Raw genomic sequence first — 19,255 nt, 5'->3', positions numbered from 1 at the left:
GCGGGTAAAGGAGCGGGACCACACACCCAAAGTCGGGGTTTCCCAAGTAGTACCACCCTAGAACCAAATGGTCAATAAAGGAGATCCCACGGGACTAAGATCCAAGGGTAGCAACCAAAAGAGATCAAGGGGACAAGAGCACAAACTAAGCCCACTCTTTCCGCCAAATCCCCCCATCAATCCATACCCAAAAGTATCCATGATAAGTAAACCCAATACTCAATTACCAAATGACAAGACACACCTTTAGATTCAGGAGGCCAACTTTCAAACATGCGATGAATACAGGTGGATGAGGGACCACATTGTTGGCTCAGGTGGTAGAGAAATGGCACAACGAGCTAGTAGGATGGATGAAGGGGTTGCCGACTAAGGCTCATCATGGAGAAAAATTTCCCCTGGGGATATCACCTACAAAGTGGTGGGTAACAGTGTGCACTGGTAGCTTTTTCTTCTTGGATGAAATGGATCATTAAATGGTAGTGACTTGTTTTGGGGAGGATAAACTTGGCTTAGAATTGTTTTCTTGGATTGATATAGTGCTGCTATAATGAATTGTGCAAGTTTATTATGAGTATCTTCTTCCATTTTGTAAAGTTGTAGAATTAATGTTTCAATGAAGTTTTCATGCTATTTTGATTATTTTTATGGATCTAAAATCTCATCTATAAAATTTGTCACATGTTATCCATCAAGGAAACTAGAGTTGCATTCCTTGACCTTAAATCTCCATCAAAATTGAAAATATCTAGGGCCTGATTTAGAGTATACTCTTGCTAGCTTGTGTTGATCAATGTCCTTCACCTTTGACCTCGCCCTTCATGACTCCATATATCCAAGATGGATAAGGCACTAGCCTTTGTTTGCCAATCCTTCAATTTTTTTTTTTCTTTTTCTTTTTTTCTCTTTTGCATGGTAAATTAGAGTTAGGGTTTGGCAAAATCTGCACTCAATAGCTAAATTTACCTATATATCATTGTCCTAGAGTTAGGGCTTGCATATCAAAGGAAAATATCATTTGGATGTATTTTTCAGCCACAATTTTAGGGCTGATGTATTGGTTTTGCTAGCTGTTTTGTGCATTTTCAAGCATTGAAAATTGCTGAAATCTCATCCCTTGTTTACTTTTTAAAATCACATTTGAAAGTTTATTGCATACCATATTTTTGGTGCTGTTTTCATATCACTGTAATAAATTTGCATGCTGTAAAGTTGTCTTCATCGAAAACCATAATTGAAAGCAATCTTTAAATTGATTCGCTTTTGTTCTTAATTGATTCTTTCTTCTTGAAAATTTTAAGTTTAATACATAATTCTAGCTTCTGTAGCCTACTTAATCTACCAGGGGCTTACTGCCAAATATCATTAGACAGCATCTTATTTCATTTTCTTGTGATGTCCCTGTTCTTTTGATGCTTTCTAAATGGCCCTCTTGCCTTCTTGCCTGATTACTCCTTAGTTTCCTCATGAAATCTTGCAGTCACCCTCTCACTATGGTTTGACATGTCCAGTTCGTAAGCTTACTGGTCACTGGGAGTCTCCTTTCTTTTCCGCATGATTGATGATGGTAGATGAATAATTCTCTTTATGACATGGGTGACCAAATGTATGTTGCAGAGTGGCAGGCACAGATATGGGCGTCCTAATGCTGAGGATGAGAGGGATGGTCTTCAAGCAAATTCAAGAAGAATAGCTTGCAAAAAATGCAATGGTTCACATATTTGGATACATACTGACAGGACAAAAGCACGAGCTAGGTGGTGCCAGGTTTGCTCTCTGACTATTTATATCTGAATCGTTTCATTTCGATATTCTTTTTTCAAATTGTTTAATCTTATGAACTCCTTTGCACATACATTTATTTTATGCCTTTACAATTGTTGTTTCTCCAAAGATATGCCCATGACAAGATCTGGACACATGCCATCAAGATAGATAGATATTTGTTAAACAAAATTGGAACATTGAATTTTGATCTCTACAACTGTTTTTGGAGAATGACTTTTCTATATAAACAGGATTGCCAAGATTACCATCCAGCAAAAGATGGAGATGGATGGGTTGAACAAACAGGCCATGCATTTTTGTTTGGGATGCTTAGAAAGGTATTACATCCTTTTTCTACAGTGTGAAGCTGTGGTTTTTGAAACTTCAAGAATTGTCAATTTACTATGACTTGTGAGATGTTAAAGCTTTTGCTTTAGTTGTTTAATCAGTTTCTTATTCCTTCATTGTTATCGTTATAGGATCTACATTAAAGTGAATCTCATGGTATTCCATCTTACTTTTACATGAAATAATAATCAATACAAATGTCTTATGGAATGCTTAGTTGCAGCTGCTTTTTGGGATCATCATCCAATATCAGTGTATGATTTTGTTAGGTCTGTTATAGTGTGTATAACAGGTTATTAGTGGATGCGCTGCCATACCTGTCTTTTTTGGTCTAAATCCTACTAGTCTAGACTTGCAAAATATTCAATAAATGTTTGCCAGTATAGAGCTTTGCTTTATAGTAGTGAATAGATATTACAGTACACTTACGCTTTTGTGGAACTTGAAATCTTGGTATTTGTTTTCCAAAGAAAAAGAAGATTTGTTTATAGATCATAAGCCTGAGTATTCCGTCTATGTGTTCTATCTACCAATGAACCTGCCAAACAATATATCCTGTACTTACAGAAAGATGCATAACTTGGGCTTAGCCTGTATCTCTATAGACTACAAAATAAAACCAACAACTCTAAAACTGAAAAAGAAAACAGAAGCTTGGGTCAAGTCCACATATATACATATAAGGCAAAATGCAGGACCTAGCACATGTTCAAATTTCTCCAAGATCTGCAAGAAGTCATGCTTCATTGCCATTTGCTCATCCATTAGGCCTTTGTATTGCCAACCAATGCCTTGGAATCATCCTCAACATCTGTTGAATGTCATTTCTGCACCTAGGTTGCATGTTTTAGATCAATGTTGCACTGAGTGGGGACATTCTTTGGAAGCGAAGCGTTGGAAGCATTGTCAAATGCTATATATATATACCATTTTAGTTGTAGAAGATATGAAAACATGCATATTTGTACACAAATCAGGATAGATATGGCATCCATTGTACATCAATGATTAATTATTCGAGCATCAACCATCTAAATGCTTCATCCATCTAGAATCTAGATTCCTCTCCTCTTGTCTAGCCTTTGCCTCTACTTCAATTTTCGAGGGATATTAGTCAAGATTGCCCAATTTCGATCAAACGGCCTAATCCAAGCCTTATAATATGGTAGAGAAAGCTTAACATGCCTGATCAATGATTTTGACTTGAGTAAAGGGTACATTTTCGCTGAGGCCATGACAAAGGAGTTCAACAATCAACACCACCAACATTGGGGTACATACAGGGCTTGGTGCTCTTGATTAAACGCCAATCGCATACCCTCATACATGATATAATCTAATGAAATGGCACAATCTCATTGATCTTGAAATTGTAAAAACTGTTAAGTTTGCTGAATTTTTAATGGGATATGAAATTCTATTTTCTCCACATGAAGTCTGATGAGGTTGGAACCACTTTTAAACATCCCAAGTCATTTCATGGTAATGTTAAAAATTGAAGTAAAAAGATGAATTTTCATGCTTTTACTTTAAGAATTTAACATTACCATTAAGGAGCATCTAGGAAGTGTCTAGAGAGCATCAGGGGGCACCTTGGGAGTGTTCGGGAAACATAGTTCCTCACATAACAGTTTGAAAATTCCAAAAAAAACCCTGCGGAACCATGTGAACGGTTTTTGGAACTGTGGTTTGAGATCACAAAATTGCATTGGAATCATGGTGCAGGCTTGTAGAACCATGTTGGAACCGTGATTTGGGTTTGCGGAACCACAGTTCAGAACCATCATGGTTCCAAAATCCCAGGGACCGTGAAAAAGGGCTTGTTGGCGCACAAAATGTCTATGCATCGCGACAACGGCTCAGATCGGGGGCTATCACCCTGATCCCCAATCTCTCCGTTTAAGTTGTCTCCCTACAACAAGCTAAGGGGGGTAGACCCTGTGGAAAAGTGGAATGAAGAACTAGTTGGGAACCAACCAGTTAGGGAGACATAGTGAAGCGATCAAGTACTTGATTAAGATTTAGCAAGACTTATAGGATTTGATTAGATTTTAAATGATTGATACCAGTGCCTTATGGAGTCAATGATCTTGCTAGGGAAATTAAGACCAAGTAATCGATTAGCAACTGCTGCTTAGATGAATGACTATTTTATATGAAATGCAGATCCTAAAACTAATGTGAGATGCAAAAATCTTGATTAACTTTAGTTAAATGCCTATTTAAATGTGAACCCTTCAATCTTTTCTGTGTTGAGCCTGATTTCGTAGTAATTGGTAGAGAGAAGATCAGGAGAAGCACACTAAGGTGATTAACGATACCTCTCTTGAAATTCTAACGTACCCGGTGCCTCCGGCGCTGCAGAGAACTGTGGCTCTGACCACTGCAAAGTCACCGTTTAGATCAGGAGAAGCACACTAAGGTGATTAACGATACCTCTTTTGAAATTCTAACATACCCGGTGCCTCCGGCGCTGCAGAGAACTGTGGCTCTGACCACTGCAAAGTCACCGTTTAAGTACTGCTAAAACAGGCTTCTCAAGAAAAGACGGATGGAGATCTATCTGTCTATTGACCAAGCTTATGCTTGGAAGTAAATTTTATCTATGCAAAGTTAACTTATATGCAAATGCACCGGAAGATGAGATGAAGTTAGGCTCGAGAATGGGAAAACACTTATGCCGCAAAAGCCCTCAATTTACCCAAATGAAATGCTTGCCTTTTTTTAGATGGAAGACTTAGAAAATAAACTCTTGAAGATACTATAGTTAAAACACCAACGTATTTCAAATCTTCTTGATATAATTTAGCTCAAAGAGAAAAAAAAACAAATTTGCAATTCAATATCAATGTCAACAGATGCTCAAAAAAATACTCAGTTTATGAAACAAAGGATATGCATTTTATCACAATTCCATGACAGAGTACTTAATTTTGAGAAATTAATTTTGAGGACAGCAGTAAGAAAAACTTTATGACAGTAGCAATATGACAATGATAACAGTGAGCTATCAGTGATATCTGTAGTTTGGAAAAATTTACCGAAAATTTTCCAAACTTGCCCACATGAATTATCAAAATTTTTCAGCCTGTTGTGATGTGATTTTCGGAATTATATTAGATCTGATATACTTATTATAGCCAACAATTAAAACATGAAATAAGCTTAATGATGAATGCCCAACTCAAGAAATTAATTCCTTAATGTATTAGACAACTTAGGAACTGATTTTAGGCTAATCCACATGAAATTTTTCCACTGTTATATTTCAGACTTCAGAAACAGAATTATTCAGAGATAACAGTGACGCAAAATGTAGATCCAGGCCAAATTCTTGATACATATAAACATAAATGACTTATTAATGTATTTAGGAATTTTTTAGTTAATTTCAAACCACTTAGATGTGTTTTTCACCACTATTAGAAAGGTATATGACTATTGTAGCAAACAGTGAGGAAAAAGATGGTTTAAAGATCAAACCCTTAGGCCCTAGGCTTTGAAGATCACTTGCCCAAGTTGCCAAAAAATTTCAATATCTGAAACACAAATTTTTACCAAATTTTCTGCAAAAACCCACCAATGATTAGCTTCAGAAATCAAATATTCAGATCAGAAATGGAGCAAGGGAATTTAGGGCCAATGAGAACTAGCACTAGGCCCAATAGAACTAGCGTTGGGCTAGGAGAAGGCAGATCTGGGCTTAGGAGCCCCAAAACTTGAAACCCTTGTTCTGAAAAAATTTATTTTGTTTTAAATCTTCAGATTTATTGCAAAATCTTTAATGGCTGGCCTTGTAAAAAGATTTGGGATAAGATATTGCCCTCCAGGGCCTAGATCTGTCTCAAAACCCCTAGATCTGCTTGAAAAATCTTAGATCTGAAGATTTACTTGGCTGATTTCTCAGATGTATTCCCGCAAACAATTTTTGAGCCCAGATCTTGCCCTCCAGGGTCCAGATCAGGCTCAGATCTGAAGATTTACTAAGCTGATTTCTTAGATCTATTCCTGTAAACAAGATTTGAACCCAAATCTTGCCCTCCAGGGTCTAGATCTAGCTCAGATTTGAAGATTTTCTTGGCTAATTTTTTAGATCTATGTCTGCACAAGTGAAAAGAGAAAAACCCAATACCCGATATGCACAAAATAGAGAAAATCCCAAAAAGCCCAAGATGTTAAAATTCAAAATTATGTTACAAAATTTCAGATCTACACAAGTAAATAACAGATCTATACAAATAATTTACAGATCTATCAGGTCTGAGGAGTATGAGTCCAACTCCGCTCCCAGATTTGATAATCTAAGGCTCTTAATAGCCAGATCTATCAAAATTTCCACAGTATTTAAAAGATTTTGAAATTTTAGAGAGGTACTAGCTCAAAAACACCATGCAGGAAAAAAAGATTATCGTTAGATAAATCCTGAGGCTTATATGAAGTAGGCTCTTCAGAAAATATGTGTTGAGAGTTGGCTAGTCTAACTGAGAATTATCCCCAAACACTCAATGAGAACCTGAGAGAACTTCCGCAAACACTAGATCAACCATCAAATCAAGTAGAGAAATAGAACAACAATAAAATTATGAAGAGATAGAGATACCTGCTACTTCAATCAAAATTAAAAATGTTACCCTAGATCTAACAAACTGAATAAGATACCTGTATTTAGATTATTCTAATTGAGCTATTGATTGATAGTTTTCACATAATATTAAGCAGAAATTAAAACAATGTTACCATAAATTCATGAAGTCCAGACTACAACACATTGAAACCCCAAAGACTTTTGCATTATTTCAAAAAAGTATACAAGAGAGTTTGAGAGCTTGGTACACGATCCAGAGATCGGATGATCTCAACTGACAACTGACCTCCTATTTAAAGATAAATCTTCCAACGGCTAGTTCGAGTGATCTTTGTCAAAGTAATATCGACCGTTGATGACGATCAAAATTTCTTTTAATCTCATCCGTCAAGATTTTAATTATTGAGGAAATTTCGAATTTTTCAATTAAATGCATTTTAATTAATTCAAAAATTAAAAATTTGAATTAATTTCGTCAAAATTTTGAATTTGACTTAACCCCAGGGACCAAAGGCTTGAAATTTAGCAAAATAATCAATTAACTTTAGTCCCTGGACCTCTTCAAATTTAATTTTTAAAGGACTCACGAAATCTGTTTTTGGAAAATTTAAATTTACCTAGGACCTATAATTAATTAAATTTCTGGCTTAGGATTTTAATTAATTTTGGCCAGAAAATTTAATTAATTAACCTATGAGGGGATAAATTATTTTTCTAACCCTTAAGACACTTTACATCATGATTTTCACTTTTTTTACATCTCAAGGGGGAAAACCCATTTGCAAAATACCTTCACAGACTACCTAATTTTGCGACACAAATATAATCTAACAGATCAAACAATTTGTAATAAAATAATCTAACCAAATAGTTGTGATTATCCCTAAATCACTTTTACATAGACTCGATTTAGAACACTAGGACTCCCCTAAGATCCCAGTGACAAAATCCAATCCGGCTTTAGGGTAAGGCTGAAGGAAAACTCTGCTGACCATCCGAGAATGGATCGGTGAGACAAAAAACCTTTCGGAATGTAGATCGTCACCAGAAAAGTAGGTTTACCTAGGTGATTACATACACGACACGGATCTGCTGAGATTATTTACATTATACACATGCAGACTAAGTTTACATTCTAAGATGATCCTCAAGTTGATGATGATAGCTGGATGGCAGGAACACATCGATCAGGCACTATCCCTTTTGCGAAAAAAGGGGGTGTACTGGTATGGGTCATTGACACGTAGTGGTCAACAGGGCCAAACTACGGTTCTACTTGAAGATCATTGGCAGATCTGTCTGGGATAGGAATCTGCCTCCTGAACCGGGATGTGGGCGAGACGGTTCCTGCAACGTTGGTTTAGACATCAAAAGCAGAGGTAGTTGGAAAACCAGAGGTAGTTGGAACGTGTGTGCACACCTGGCATTCATATCTCACTTATATTCATGAAGACAAAGTGAATACTGGAAATGTCATGAACACCATGTTCATATGTATTACATGTCTGATGTTGGTGGTGATCATACAATTGAATTTTTAGCAGGATTCCTATACTTATGAGGTGACGCACTTTGACGCTTTTGTTCAAAATGCATTGGTTCACCAATTTACATGACATAAATGCACATTACTTGTATGTATACAATATACACTAATGCCATGTATGTTAATCACCCCATAGTTATGAGAGCACCTGTTAATGCTATTATATATGTATGGCACATTATTCATAGCAATGGAAAGTTTTGGGCTAATGTTTGCTCCTCCTTTGAATTGAGCATCCTCGCTCAAGGTGTTAAAATTGTAGCTCAGACAGGTGTCTCTGCATAGGCCTTGTGTCTAGGCATGCAAATTTAAAGTACATTGATTTAAATAATTAATGTAAACTTAGGCTAAATGATGACCCATGGTAAAGACCCATGGTATTTTGATGACCCATGGTAAAGATCCGTGGTATTACCCATGGTATTTGGCCTTAGAAAAACCATAAACTGCTGAAATGAGTGAATGAAGGACACATAATTTTTTAAATCACTTTGTCAAGCAGTTGAGGAGAGGGGCCGTACCCTAGGATGAGTGAACGGGAAAAGAGGATGAGTTTTTTGTTGAAGAGACTGAGTCCCGGGCTGTGGAAAGGGGCCATACATTGTTGTGGAAAGAGGTTGTGGTTTAGGCCGTACCAAGTAGAAGGGAAGGACTGATTTTTGAGGTTGTTGATTGGCTGTAATATCTTTGGTACTGCTGTTATAATATTTTCCTTAAACCTAATAAAATTCCTCTTTGCTGGATTTTCCCCATACTAGGGTTTTCCAGGGTAAATAGTTGTGTAAGAATTGAGTGCTTGAATTTCTGTCTCTAGTGTGCATAAATTGTTAGAAACTTAGTTGTATAAATTGTCCGTAGATTTCAGATTTAAATTTTTTGGGATTTTAGTAAAAATAAAAGTGTGGGGATAAAAATTTATTGGCACATTAATCTAATTGTTGGGCGTAGAGAATTTAACACGGTATCAAAGCTAAGCCTCTGAAAGAAATTCAAGCGTCGCACAAGATCAAGCTCAAAGGGGTTCATTGTCCTTCTAAAGTTTTCAACAAACAATTATTCAAGGGTTTGATCTACCATGGAAACCAGTGTTAGATATGAAGACATATTAGAAGGAGCCTCAAACTATCTTCAGTGGAAAGTTTGAATCACAACAATTCTCAAGGAGAAGAAGTTGTGGAAATTTGTTAACTCCATGATGGTTGTGACAACATTAGATCTTATTGCCCCAGATCTCCATGAGGTGAAAGAAGCAAGGGCACAACAAACGATTATTCAAGGGTTTGATCTACCATGGAAACCAGTGTTAGATATGAAGACAGATTAGAAGGAGCCTCAAACTATCTTCAGTGGAAAGTTTGAATCACAACAATTCTCAAGGAGAAGAAGTTGTGGAAATTTGTTAACTCCATGATGGTTGTGACAACATTAGATCTTATTGCCCTAGATCTCCATGAGGTGAAAGAAGCAAGGGCACCAAGGATCATCTTGGATGGGGTGAAAGATCACCTGATTCCCCTTTTGTCTAAGAAAAAGACTGCCAAAGAGATGTGGGATGCACTCACTAAACTGTACCAAAGTGACAACCAAAATCGGAAGATGGTGCTTAGGGACAAGCTCCACAACACGAAGATGTCCAAGGGAGAGAACGTGACTTCCTATCTTACTAGGCTCACGCAAATGCGTGATGTGATGGTAACTGTAGAGGAGATAGTCCTTGATTTTGAACTGGTGCATATATCCTTGAATGGGTTTACAAAGTAGTAGGAAGTATTTGTAAAATGCATTGTGGGACGAGAGCATCTTCCCACTTGGGAAAAGTTGTGGGATGAAAACTTGGCCCTTACCTCTAAGGGAAAGGGAAAGGCCAAGAAAGGCTCCACTAAAGGAGCTACCCTGAAGGGAAATAAAAAGAAGTTTGATGCTAGCAAAGTGAAATGCTTTGTGTGCCACTGACCAGGGAATTTTGTCGGCCAATGCCCTAACAAGAAAAGGGGCAAACTAAAGCAGTGAGTTGCTGCTACAACTAAGATGGACAAGTTTGCAGCCAAATTTGAGGACGAGTTTTCACTCATTGCGTGTCTCTCTAGTTCAATGGCCACTAGCATTTGGTACGTTGACAGTGGCACTTCTTGTCACATGACTGAAGTGCGAGTCAACTTCACCAGTCTAAAGGAGCACAATTTGGACTTCCACATTGAGCTTGGTGATAATGCTAAGTACAAGCTAGTAGACAATGGAACCGTCTCTTGGAGAATCTAGTAGGGCAACTAATTAAACAATTCTCCTTATGCTTAATAATTATTTGTGAACTTTAGTTAGCTTTTTCGTAATCCTTATTAAATTATCTTCATCAAATAATTATCAATTGCATATAACTTAAAGATCATAAAAGACAAAGGACACAAAATATAGGCTCCAAGCCAAGGCAAAAACCCTCCAAGGGGAAAACCCAAAAGAATCTCTTCTTTTCTTATAGAATCCGATCAAATGAGAATTCCAAGGCCCTAAGACCAAAGAGAAGACCACCTCCAAGCACCAAGTCAACCCTTCAACAAATGCTTCTCAATCAAGCTTAAGTCGATAAGGTCAACAAAATTTGTTCACCCCTGTGAGCATCACCCGATGCAATGAGTGCTAAGTGAACTATTCAAAAATCATGAGAAATTAGTCAGTTACGACTACCTCTCATGGAAATGGTCATACGTTTGAATGACTTACTTAATGCAGTTGAATCCCAAAAATGATATCTAATATAATGCACTGCGTAAATCCCCCATACTTAAATTCAAAAAGAGTCAAGGGATCTCTACTTGAATGGTTCATGAGGCACAATACTTGCTAAGGTTTTGCAAATGGGGTAGCAAGCTAAGTGGGCTTGATTGTGGAAAAAACTCCACAGTTAAGCGCGCTTGAGCCAGAGGAGTTCTGGGATGGGTGACCTCCTGGGAAGTCCTGGTTACCGGGTGCAAGCCCCGGAAGTGATGATTGATGCTATGTGATTCGTTCTCCACATTTCACTAGTTTCAATCCCACTTCTTCACCCCTGTGAGCATCACCCGATGCAATGAGTGCTAAGTGAACTATTCAAAAATCATGAGAAATTAGTCAGTTACGACTACCTCTCATGGAAATGGTCATACGTTTGAATGACTTACTTAACGCAGTTGAATCCCAAAAATGATATCTAAGGTCAACAAAAGTCAAACTTCAAAGATTCCACTTTAGTCAAGCTTTTTAGTCCTGTTACCTCAATCTGCAATTTGACCTGCAATCTTCGGTCCTGCTACAACTGCAAAAACCCTAGTTTTCTTGTACGAGTCAACTCTTCAAGGAATTCACAAAGTCAACAATAGTCAACCTTCCAAAATTTTGGTCTAATCAGATTTTCGCTCTTCTAACTCAAGTCTAACTTTCGCACTTGCGATTTTCTGTCTACCAAAATTTGTAGAAACCCTAGCTTTGCACGTGTGAGAGAATCCAAGAATAAAATTCAGATCTTCTTCTTTTCTTTGACTTTTTCTTGCTTCTTTGACCTCCGCTTTTCTTGTACTTCCTCCTTTTGCTTGAGATCGAACTACAGAAGTGTGTCCAAGATGAATCAAACTTGCTTCTTTATATAGCCTTCTCATGAGGTCGAATAGCCCTTTTCTAGGCCGACTTGTCACTAGCAGGGCAAACTTGTGCTTTTTGACCTTCTAAACACAAAAATAAATTATTTTTCATGTTACAACGTGCTAAAATGGGTCTTATACAATTGATATTGACTCTCTTGACTCATGACAATTATTCTTATGACATGACAAACCCTAGAAGCATGAAGAACATGCTTAACCTAGATGACCAATCAAAAGAAGCATGAAACCCATGCTTGAAAATACTAGTTTTTCTTTCTTTTTTTTACTTGATACATAAGATACACATAATGACATGAGTACAATGACAATTATGAAGATTGAAACTAGTTACATTTTCCAACACTGTCAAGTTTTAGAGGGAGTCCGAAAAGCTTCTATTTGTGAAGGGTGTGTTGTACGTTCTAGGATTGATGAAGAATCTAATTTATGTTTCAGCCTTGTAAGACAAGGGTTATGTAGTGACCAAGGCTGCGGGGAGTGACCCCCCCCCCCAACTCGAATCCGCTCTCGGAGCGCACTCCACTCGGAAGCACTGGGTGAGTGACTGCCATTCTGTGCTCCTGATTCGATCTCATTTGGGAGCGCACTCCTGCTAAAAACAAATCACTCCCTCCCTAGTGCTTTCACAGGTGGTTAAGATTCTCAACCCTAGCAATGTTGGCAATCATTCATCTTTCATTTTCATCTTTCTACTAATTTTTTTAACATTAACATGAAATGACTCTCGATGTTTGAGTGTGGTTTCAACCTCATTGGATTTCATATTGAGAAACTAGATTTTTAGATATCACTCGAAATCCAATAGACTTAATGGTTTTCAGGATTTCAAGATTTAGGGGATTGCAATGTTTCTAATTGAGTTTGTCCCACGTGAGGGTATGTGATTGTTTTAAATTATGGTATGTTCTATGCTTAAGAGCAATTTACTTCAAATCTTCTTATTAGCCTAATGTCAATTTCCAGTATAGCAATCACATTAACATGATAGTAAAATGTTGATAGAACATAAATGAAAACAACAAAAGACAAGCCAAGACAACAGACACAAGATGTGGCACCAGCCAGGGACAAACCCCAATGCTGGGAAACCCTTTGATCAATTCTTCTATATTTGTCAATAATTCAGCAGAGAGAGAGATAGTACAATATCACAAATTTGTGATTTACAACAGCAGTAATGAAACCCTTGAACAATAATGACAAGGCTGATCAATAAGCTCCAAATGTCCTCAAGACAACCTAGGAGAACTCGACCTCCTACAACAATAAATAGCAACCCAAAACAGTCCTCAAAACATGGTCAAAACAACAATCAATATATCAATGCCCGCAGTTAGCCCTAACTAGTCAACGCTGTCCCAAAACAGTGGTCAAACAGAGGTCAACAAGGCTGATCTAAACTGCGGCTAGCAAGAGAGAGACTCCTCACACAAATCTGCAGTCAAGGGAGCCTATACGCTAGTCAACGCAGTGCTCTAGCACCCAAAACAATGCCACTGCACCTTCCTGCGTCTTCCTGCACCCACGTCATAGCTACTGCCCTAACTGTGTCTTCCTTCTTCTTCCCACGTGAGAGAGTCTTCTTCCTCCTATGCATACCCAAGAGACAAGGAGAGAGAAGATATGTGGAGATGAGATGAGTGTGCTAATGCCTCAAGGTCTCCTCTATTTATATGCCACGTTGAGGTTTAGCTGGGGGTGTGCAACACTATGTTACTTACCTGGCTGACCTTGACAAATTGTCAAGAAATACAAATAAATTCATATCTCCATGAATACATGTTGGAATCGGATGGTCGTTAGATCAATTCTACTCCTCTCGACGAGAGGAGTCCAAGAAAAATATCGGCTGCCGTAAATAAGATGATGCGCATGGAGTTTGGCCCTAGTTGCCAATTTTAACACTCCCTCTCAACTAGGGAGAACTCCATTAGCTAATCCCTCTGTTTGTCGGTACTATCTTTGCTATCAAATGCATTGCCCTGCACTGCTCGGCTGAACTATGAAGAAGAAGAAATGATCGAGAATGTATCATACCATCCTCTACTGACCCGAAGTCAGTCCGAGATAAAAGAGAATGTCCAATAGCACTCTTATTGACCTGAAGTCAGTCCCAATGAAGAGAGTGTGTCATACCACTCTTATTGACCCGAAGTCAGTTCCAAGAGAGAGTGAGACATATCACTCTTACTGACCCGAAGTCAATTCCAATTGATCCCAGATCAATATCATCCTAGCACAGGAAGTACGGTAGATACACGATGCATCCGTTGGTACTACTATGGTCCCTATCCTCGTTTCCCTACTCGTTGGCTAGAGGTACTTCCCATGAGTCCCAGACTGCATGGGTAGGATGTCTCGGTAGGAGAAGCATGAACCACTCATCTTGCCTACATGTTGCCACCGGGTATCATAGGGGAAGGCTGAATCATTCACCCTGTACATAGCGCACCACTAGGGGAGGGTGAGTCACCCTATGGTCGCTTGTCGTTCCAAGAAGTACCCCAAGCCCCTTGGAGCTCCCCAGAGCTCAATGTATGCATCATACAGGACCCTCGTAATAGGGTCTCTCTACGACTCCTAGTCCTCGGAAAGTCAAGAATTTGACCTTTCCCAGGGGCTTCGTCAGAGTGTCGGTGACCTGCTCATCTGTCCCAATATGATGGAGCCTTATTGCTCCTCGTTGTACCATATCCCGGATAAAGTGGTACCTGATATCGATGTGCTTCGGGTGATCATGAAATATGGGATTCTCTGATAAACAAAACCCACTCTGGTTGTCGTAGAGGATCATGGTAGTATCCAGCATATGTCCAAACCGCTCACTAAAGAGTTTCCTCAACCAGACAGCCTCACAAGAGGCCATACTCGCAACAATGTACTCTTCCTCAGCGATGGTCAAAGCCACCGACTTTTGCTTCTTGCTCATCCAGAATATCAAGGCAGAATCCAAAGAGAATCAACACCTGAAAGTGCTCTTTCGATCAACCACATTGCCTGCCCAATCAGCATCGGAATATCCATGTAGCCTCACATCTCCGGCAGTGTATCTCAACTCGTGAGTGATTGTGCCTCGAAGATATCTCAGCTTGGCACCAATCCAATGTGAGTGATGAGGCTCAACGTGTTAGTTGTAAAGCATATATCTGGATGGGAGTTCACCAAGAACATCAATGCTCCTATGAGTTGATGATACTCAGAAGCATTACCCAATGCAAGTCAATACAAGTCTGGTAGCACTACCGCATAACTTCTTGAAGTTAAGCTCCATTGGGGTAGTCACGGGCTTACAGTCCACCATACCAAATCTCTCCAATATCTTCACCGCGTATTTTCCTTGAGATATGAAAATTTCTCCTGGCTTTTGCCAGACCTATAGCCCTAAGAAATAGTGCATCAGTCCTAGGTCCTTCATCTCAAATTCGGAAGCCAACTCCCTCTTACATCTGTGAATGAGAGGGTCTGCACCTGTTAGAAAGATTTCGTCAACATACAACACCAGTATGAGAGGCTTATCATCCTCAACCTTAAAGTAAAGGTTTGGATCGGCTTCACTCCTAGTGAATCCCAGCTTCATCAAGTAGCTATCGATCCTCTCATACCAAGCTTGGGGTGCTTGCTTCAGCCCATAGAGAGCTTTCTTCAACCTGCATATGTGAGATTCCCGATCATGAATCTCAAACCCCTCAGGTTGTTCCACATAGACTTCCTCTTTAATCGAACCATGCAAGAACGCGGTCTTGACATCCATCTGATGTAGGTTCCATCCTTGTGAAGTGGCAAGGGCTATGATCGAGTAGATAGTGGTGTATCGGGCAACAGGTGCAAATATCTCATCATAATCTACGCTTTTTTGAGAGAAGCCTTGAACAACAAAGCGAGCCTTATACTTTTCAACACTCCCATCAGCTCCATGCTTGATTTTGTAAAACCAATTCGAGGTGACAACTGTTTTGTCATGGGGTCTGGGGACCACATCCCAGACATCATTCTTCATGATGGATTCAGATTCCTCATTCATAGCATCCTTCCATACTTGATGCTTCACGGCTTCTTCAAATGATGAAGGCTCATTTTGAATGATGGTGCTCATAATGGTCAAGTATCCCTAATACCTGGTCGGCTTCTTATTTTCACGGAAAGTCCCTCTAGGTGCAATATGTCCTTTGGCATCATCAAGTGTCCCCCTAAGCCATGAGGGGCTCTGCCTAGAAGAGGAAGGCTCTTGCGAAGGGGGATCAATAGGATCCATAGGTTCTTCCATATTGGGCATCGTCTCATCTTCCTTCTCATTCGGCTTCCTGGTGTTAAACTTTTTATCTTTACTTGGAATAGGAAGATTGTCAACCTTACTAAGAGCCATATCTTCGTCAAAGGTGACATCATGACTTATCTAGACTTCCCTTTGACCAACCACATGGATTCTATAGCCCTTGGAATTTTCGCTATAGCCCACGAAGATTTCCTTCTTTCCAGATGCACCCAATTTGCTTTTTTTCTCTTTCGGCACATGAAAATATATGGGACTTCCAAAAATTTTAAAATGAGAGACATCAGGTTTCTTATCAGTGAACATTTCTTCGGGAGTCTTGGAATCCAATGCTTGATGAGGGCATCGGTTTTGTACATATCTAGCGGTATTCGCAGCTTCAACCCATAGAAGCTTCGGAAGCCTTTGATCATGGAGCATGGCACGAACAACTTCCACAATCGTATGATTCTTCCTTTCCGCCACACCATTCTACTCAGGAGTGTATGATGTTGTGGTTTCCCTCTTAATGCCAGCTTCTTTGCAAAAGTCATGGAACTCATTGGATTCATACTCGGTCCCATTATTAGTCCTTAAGATCTTGATCCTCTTCTCGGTTTGATTCTCGATCAAGGCTTTGAAGTGATGGAACCAGGAGAACACTTCATCCTCCTTTTTCAAGAAGTATATCCAAGTCTTGTGAGAATAATCATCTGTAAAAGTGAGATAATATCGATATCCTCCTAAAGAGTTCATGGGCATCATACCAGATATGTTGGAGCGAACCAACTGCAAAATGTTGGAGGTCTTGCTATGGCTTGAGGGGAATGGTCCCCTTTTGAGCTTTCCTTCGGCACATCCCGGACATACACCTTCATGCTCTATTTTGAATTCTGGCATCCCTGTCACCATTTGTCTCACATTGGGTAGAACCTTATAATGAAGGTGGGCAAACCTCCGGTGCCATAGTTCAGACTGAAGAGTTGTACCGCAAGACATGACTCCCAACGGACTTCCTCCAACTTGATATAAAGAGTCAACCTGAAACCCAAGAGTGAAAGCATCTTTAAAATTCCTTTTCCACACATGTACCTTGCCATCGATGAAGGCCACCTTGTAGCCTTTGTCTTCCATTGCCGAGATGGACACTAGGTTCTTCTTGAGATTAGGTACATATAAGACTTCTTGCAAATGAATTGTGTTACCCTAATTTAATTGAAGTGTAACATTCCCTACACCCTTTACGGGATAGGTGGCACTGTCTCCAAGAATAATCTCCAAGTTTGTCTCCTCCTCTATCAGATTAGAGAGAGCTTCCTTGTAACCAGTGAAGTGCCTTGAGGCACCACTATCAATAAGCCAATTTCCTAATGAATCTGGAGGAGAGGTAGTGGAGAGGGCTGATATCAGATAATATTCATCTTGCTTATTGTTAACAACATTTGATTCATACCTAGAGTTCCTTGCTTTCTTGGATGGCTGACCACTTCCTTGATTTCCCACATTCCTCTTTCCTTTGCCATTGAACCTGCCATTCCTTTGATTGTGGTTGGAGTTGCCTCAGGAGTGATTTTGATCATCATCATGTGATGTGTCCTTTCTATTTGGACACTCCTTCGCATAGTGGCCAAATTTATTGCAAACAAAGCATCTTCCCTTCCTTCCACCTTTGGATCCGGTCTTTCCTTTGAAGTGACCTTTAGACCCAAAATTATTTCTCCTTTCGGCATGAGAGTAGAAAGCAGTGGGATTGCCTTTGCTTGAAGGCATTTCTTGCTCCACCATCCTTGTCTCTTCTTGAATGCATCTTGCCATCAATTCCTCAAATCCCGGAATTTGATCATTATTGAGAAGAGTGGTCCTAAATACATACCATTTGGATGGGAGCCCTCCAAGGGTAGTGATAGTTAGTTCCCTGTCAGAATGACTTCTCCAATCGATTGGAGATCATTCTTGATCTCAATGGTCCTTAAGAAGTAGGATTGAATATCCTCGTCCTTGCCCTTCTTAATATCTTTTAACTTATTTTTGAGGAACAAAACTTGATTTGCATCACTAACTTTAAACAAGCTTACCAGTCTGTCGAAGATCTCCTTGGAGGTGTTCAACTAGGAAATGTACGCCACCAGATGTTTGTCAATCGAGTCCCGGATGATCTTCTTTGCTTTGACTTCACCCTTAGTGTACTTGTTCCTTGTAGCAGCCGGTGTATTTGATGGAGGCTCCATAATTCTGCCCCTCACATAGTCCAACACTTTCTGCTCTTCCAATGTTAGATCAAGGGACATCTTCCATCCGTTATAGTCAAACTTCTCATGGAGCTTGTCTTCGGCAGGGAAGTGTGATGAGGAACCCATGAAGCCTTTTGACTTTTTCCAACTGTCTTTGGTGATTTCTCTTGGTCTTGCTTGGGCTTTGTCTTTGCCTTAGCTCTGATACCATGTTTAATCATGGTATGTTCCATGCTTAAGAGCAATTTACTTCAAATCTTCTTATTAGCTCGATGTGAATTTCCAGTATAGCAATCACATTAACACGATAGTAAAATGCTGATTAAACATAAATGAAAACAACAGAAGACAAGCCAAGATAAGAGACACAAGATGTGGCACCAGCCAGGGACAAACCCCAATGCGGGGAAACCCTTTGATCAATTCTTCTATATTCTTCAATAATTCGGCGGAGAGAGAGAGATAGTACAATATCACAAATCTGTGATTTACAACAGCGGTAATGAAACCCTTGAACAACAATGACAAGGATGATTAATCAGCTCCAAATGTCCTCAAGACAACCTAGGAGAACTCGGCCTCCTACAACAATAAATAGCAGTCCAAAACAATCCTCAAAACGTGGTCAAAACAACAACCAATATATCAGCTCCTGCAGTCAGCCCTAACCAGTCAACGCTGTCCCAAAACAGTGGTCAAACAGAGGTCAACAAGGCTGATCTGAATTGTGGCTAGCAAGAGAGAGACTCCTCACACAAATCCGCAATAAAGGGAGCCTATACGCTGGTCAACGCAATCCTCTAGCACCCAAAACAATGCTGCTGCACCTCCCTGTGTCTTCCTGCACCCATGTCACAACTGCTGCCCTAACTGTGTCTTCCTTCTTCTTCCCAC

The 19,255-nt window shown here is 39.5% G+C and overlaps 1 protein-coding gene across 1 annotated transcript in view; it reads left to right on the top strand.

The window, feature by feature from the left end:
* Positions 1–19,255, top strand: part of LOC149170694 (uncharacterized) — a 121,325-nt gene that overhangs the window by 58,192 nt on the left and 43,878 nt on the right. Inside the window, exons 7-8 of the mRNA XM_089423988.1 lie at positions 1,618–1,767; positions 2,019–2,105. Coding sequence (XP_089280114.1) covers positions 1,618–1,767; positions 2,019–2,105 — 237 coding nt within the window. The remainder of the gene's footprint in view (positions 1–1,617; positions 1,768–2,018; positions 2,106–19,255) is intronic.

The sequence above is a fragment of the Pinus tabuliformis genome, chromosome 4_2, assembly GCF_031772625.1.
Source record: "Pinus tabuliformis cultivar Carrire ecotype Pingquan chromosome 4_2, CPIR1, whole genome shotgun sequence".
In the NCBI taxonomy this organism is placed as follows: Eukaryota; Viridiplantae; Streptophyta; class Pinopsida; order Pinales; family Pinaceae; genus Pinus; species Pinus tabuliformis.
This window is presented reverse-complemented; position numbering and strand designations above follow the sequence as displayed.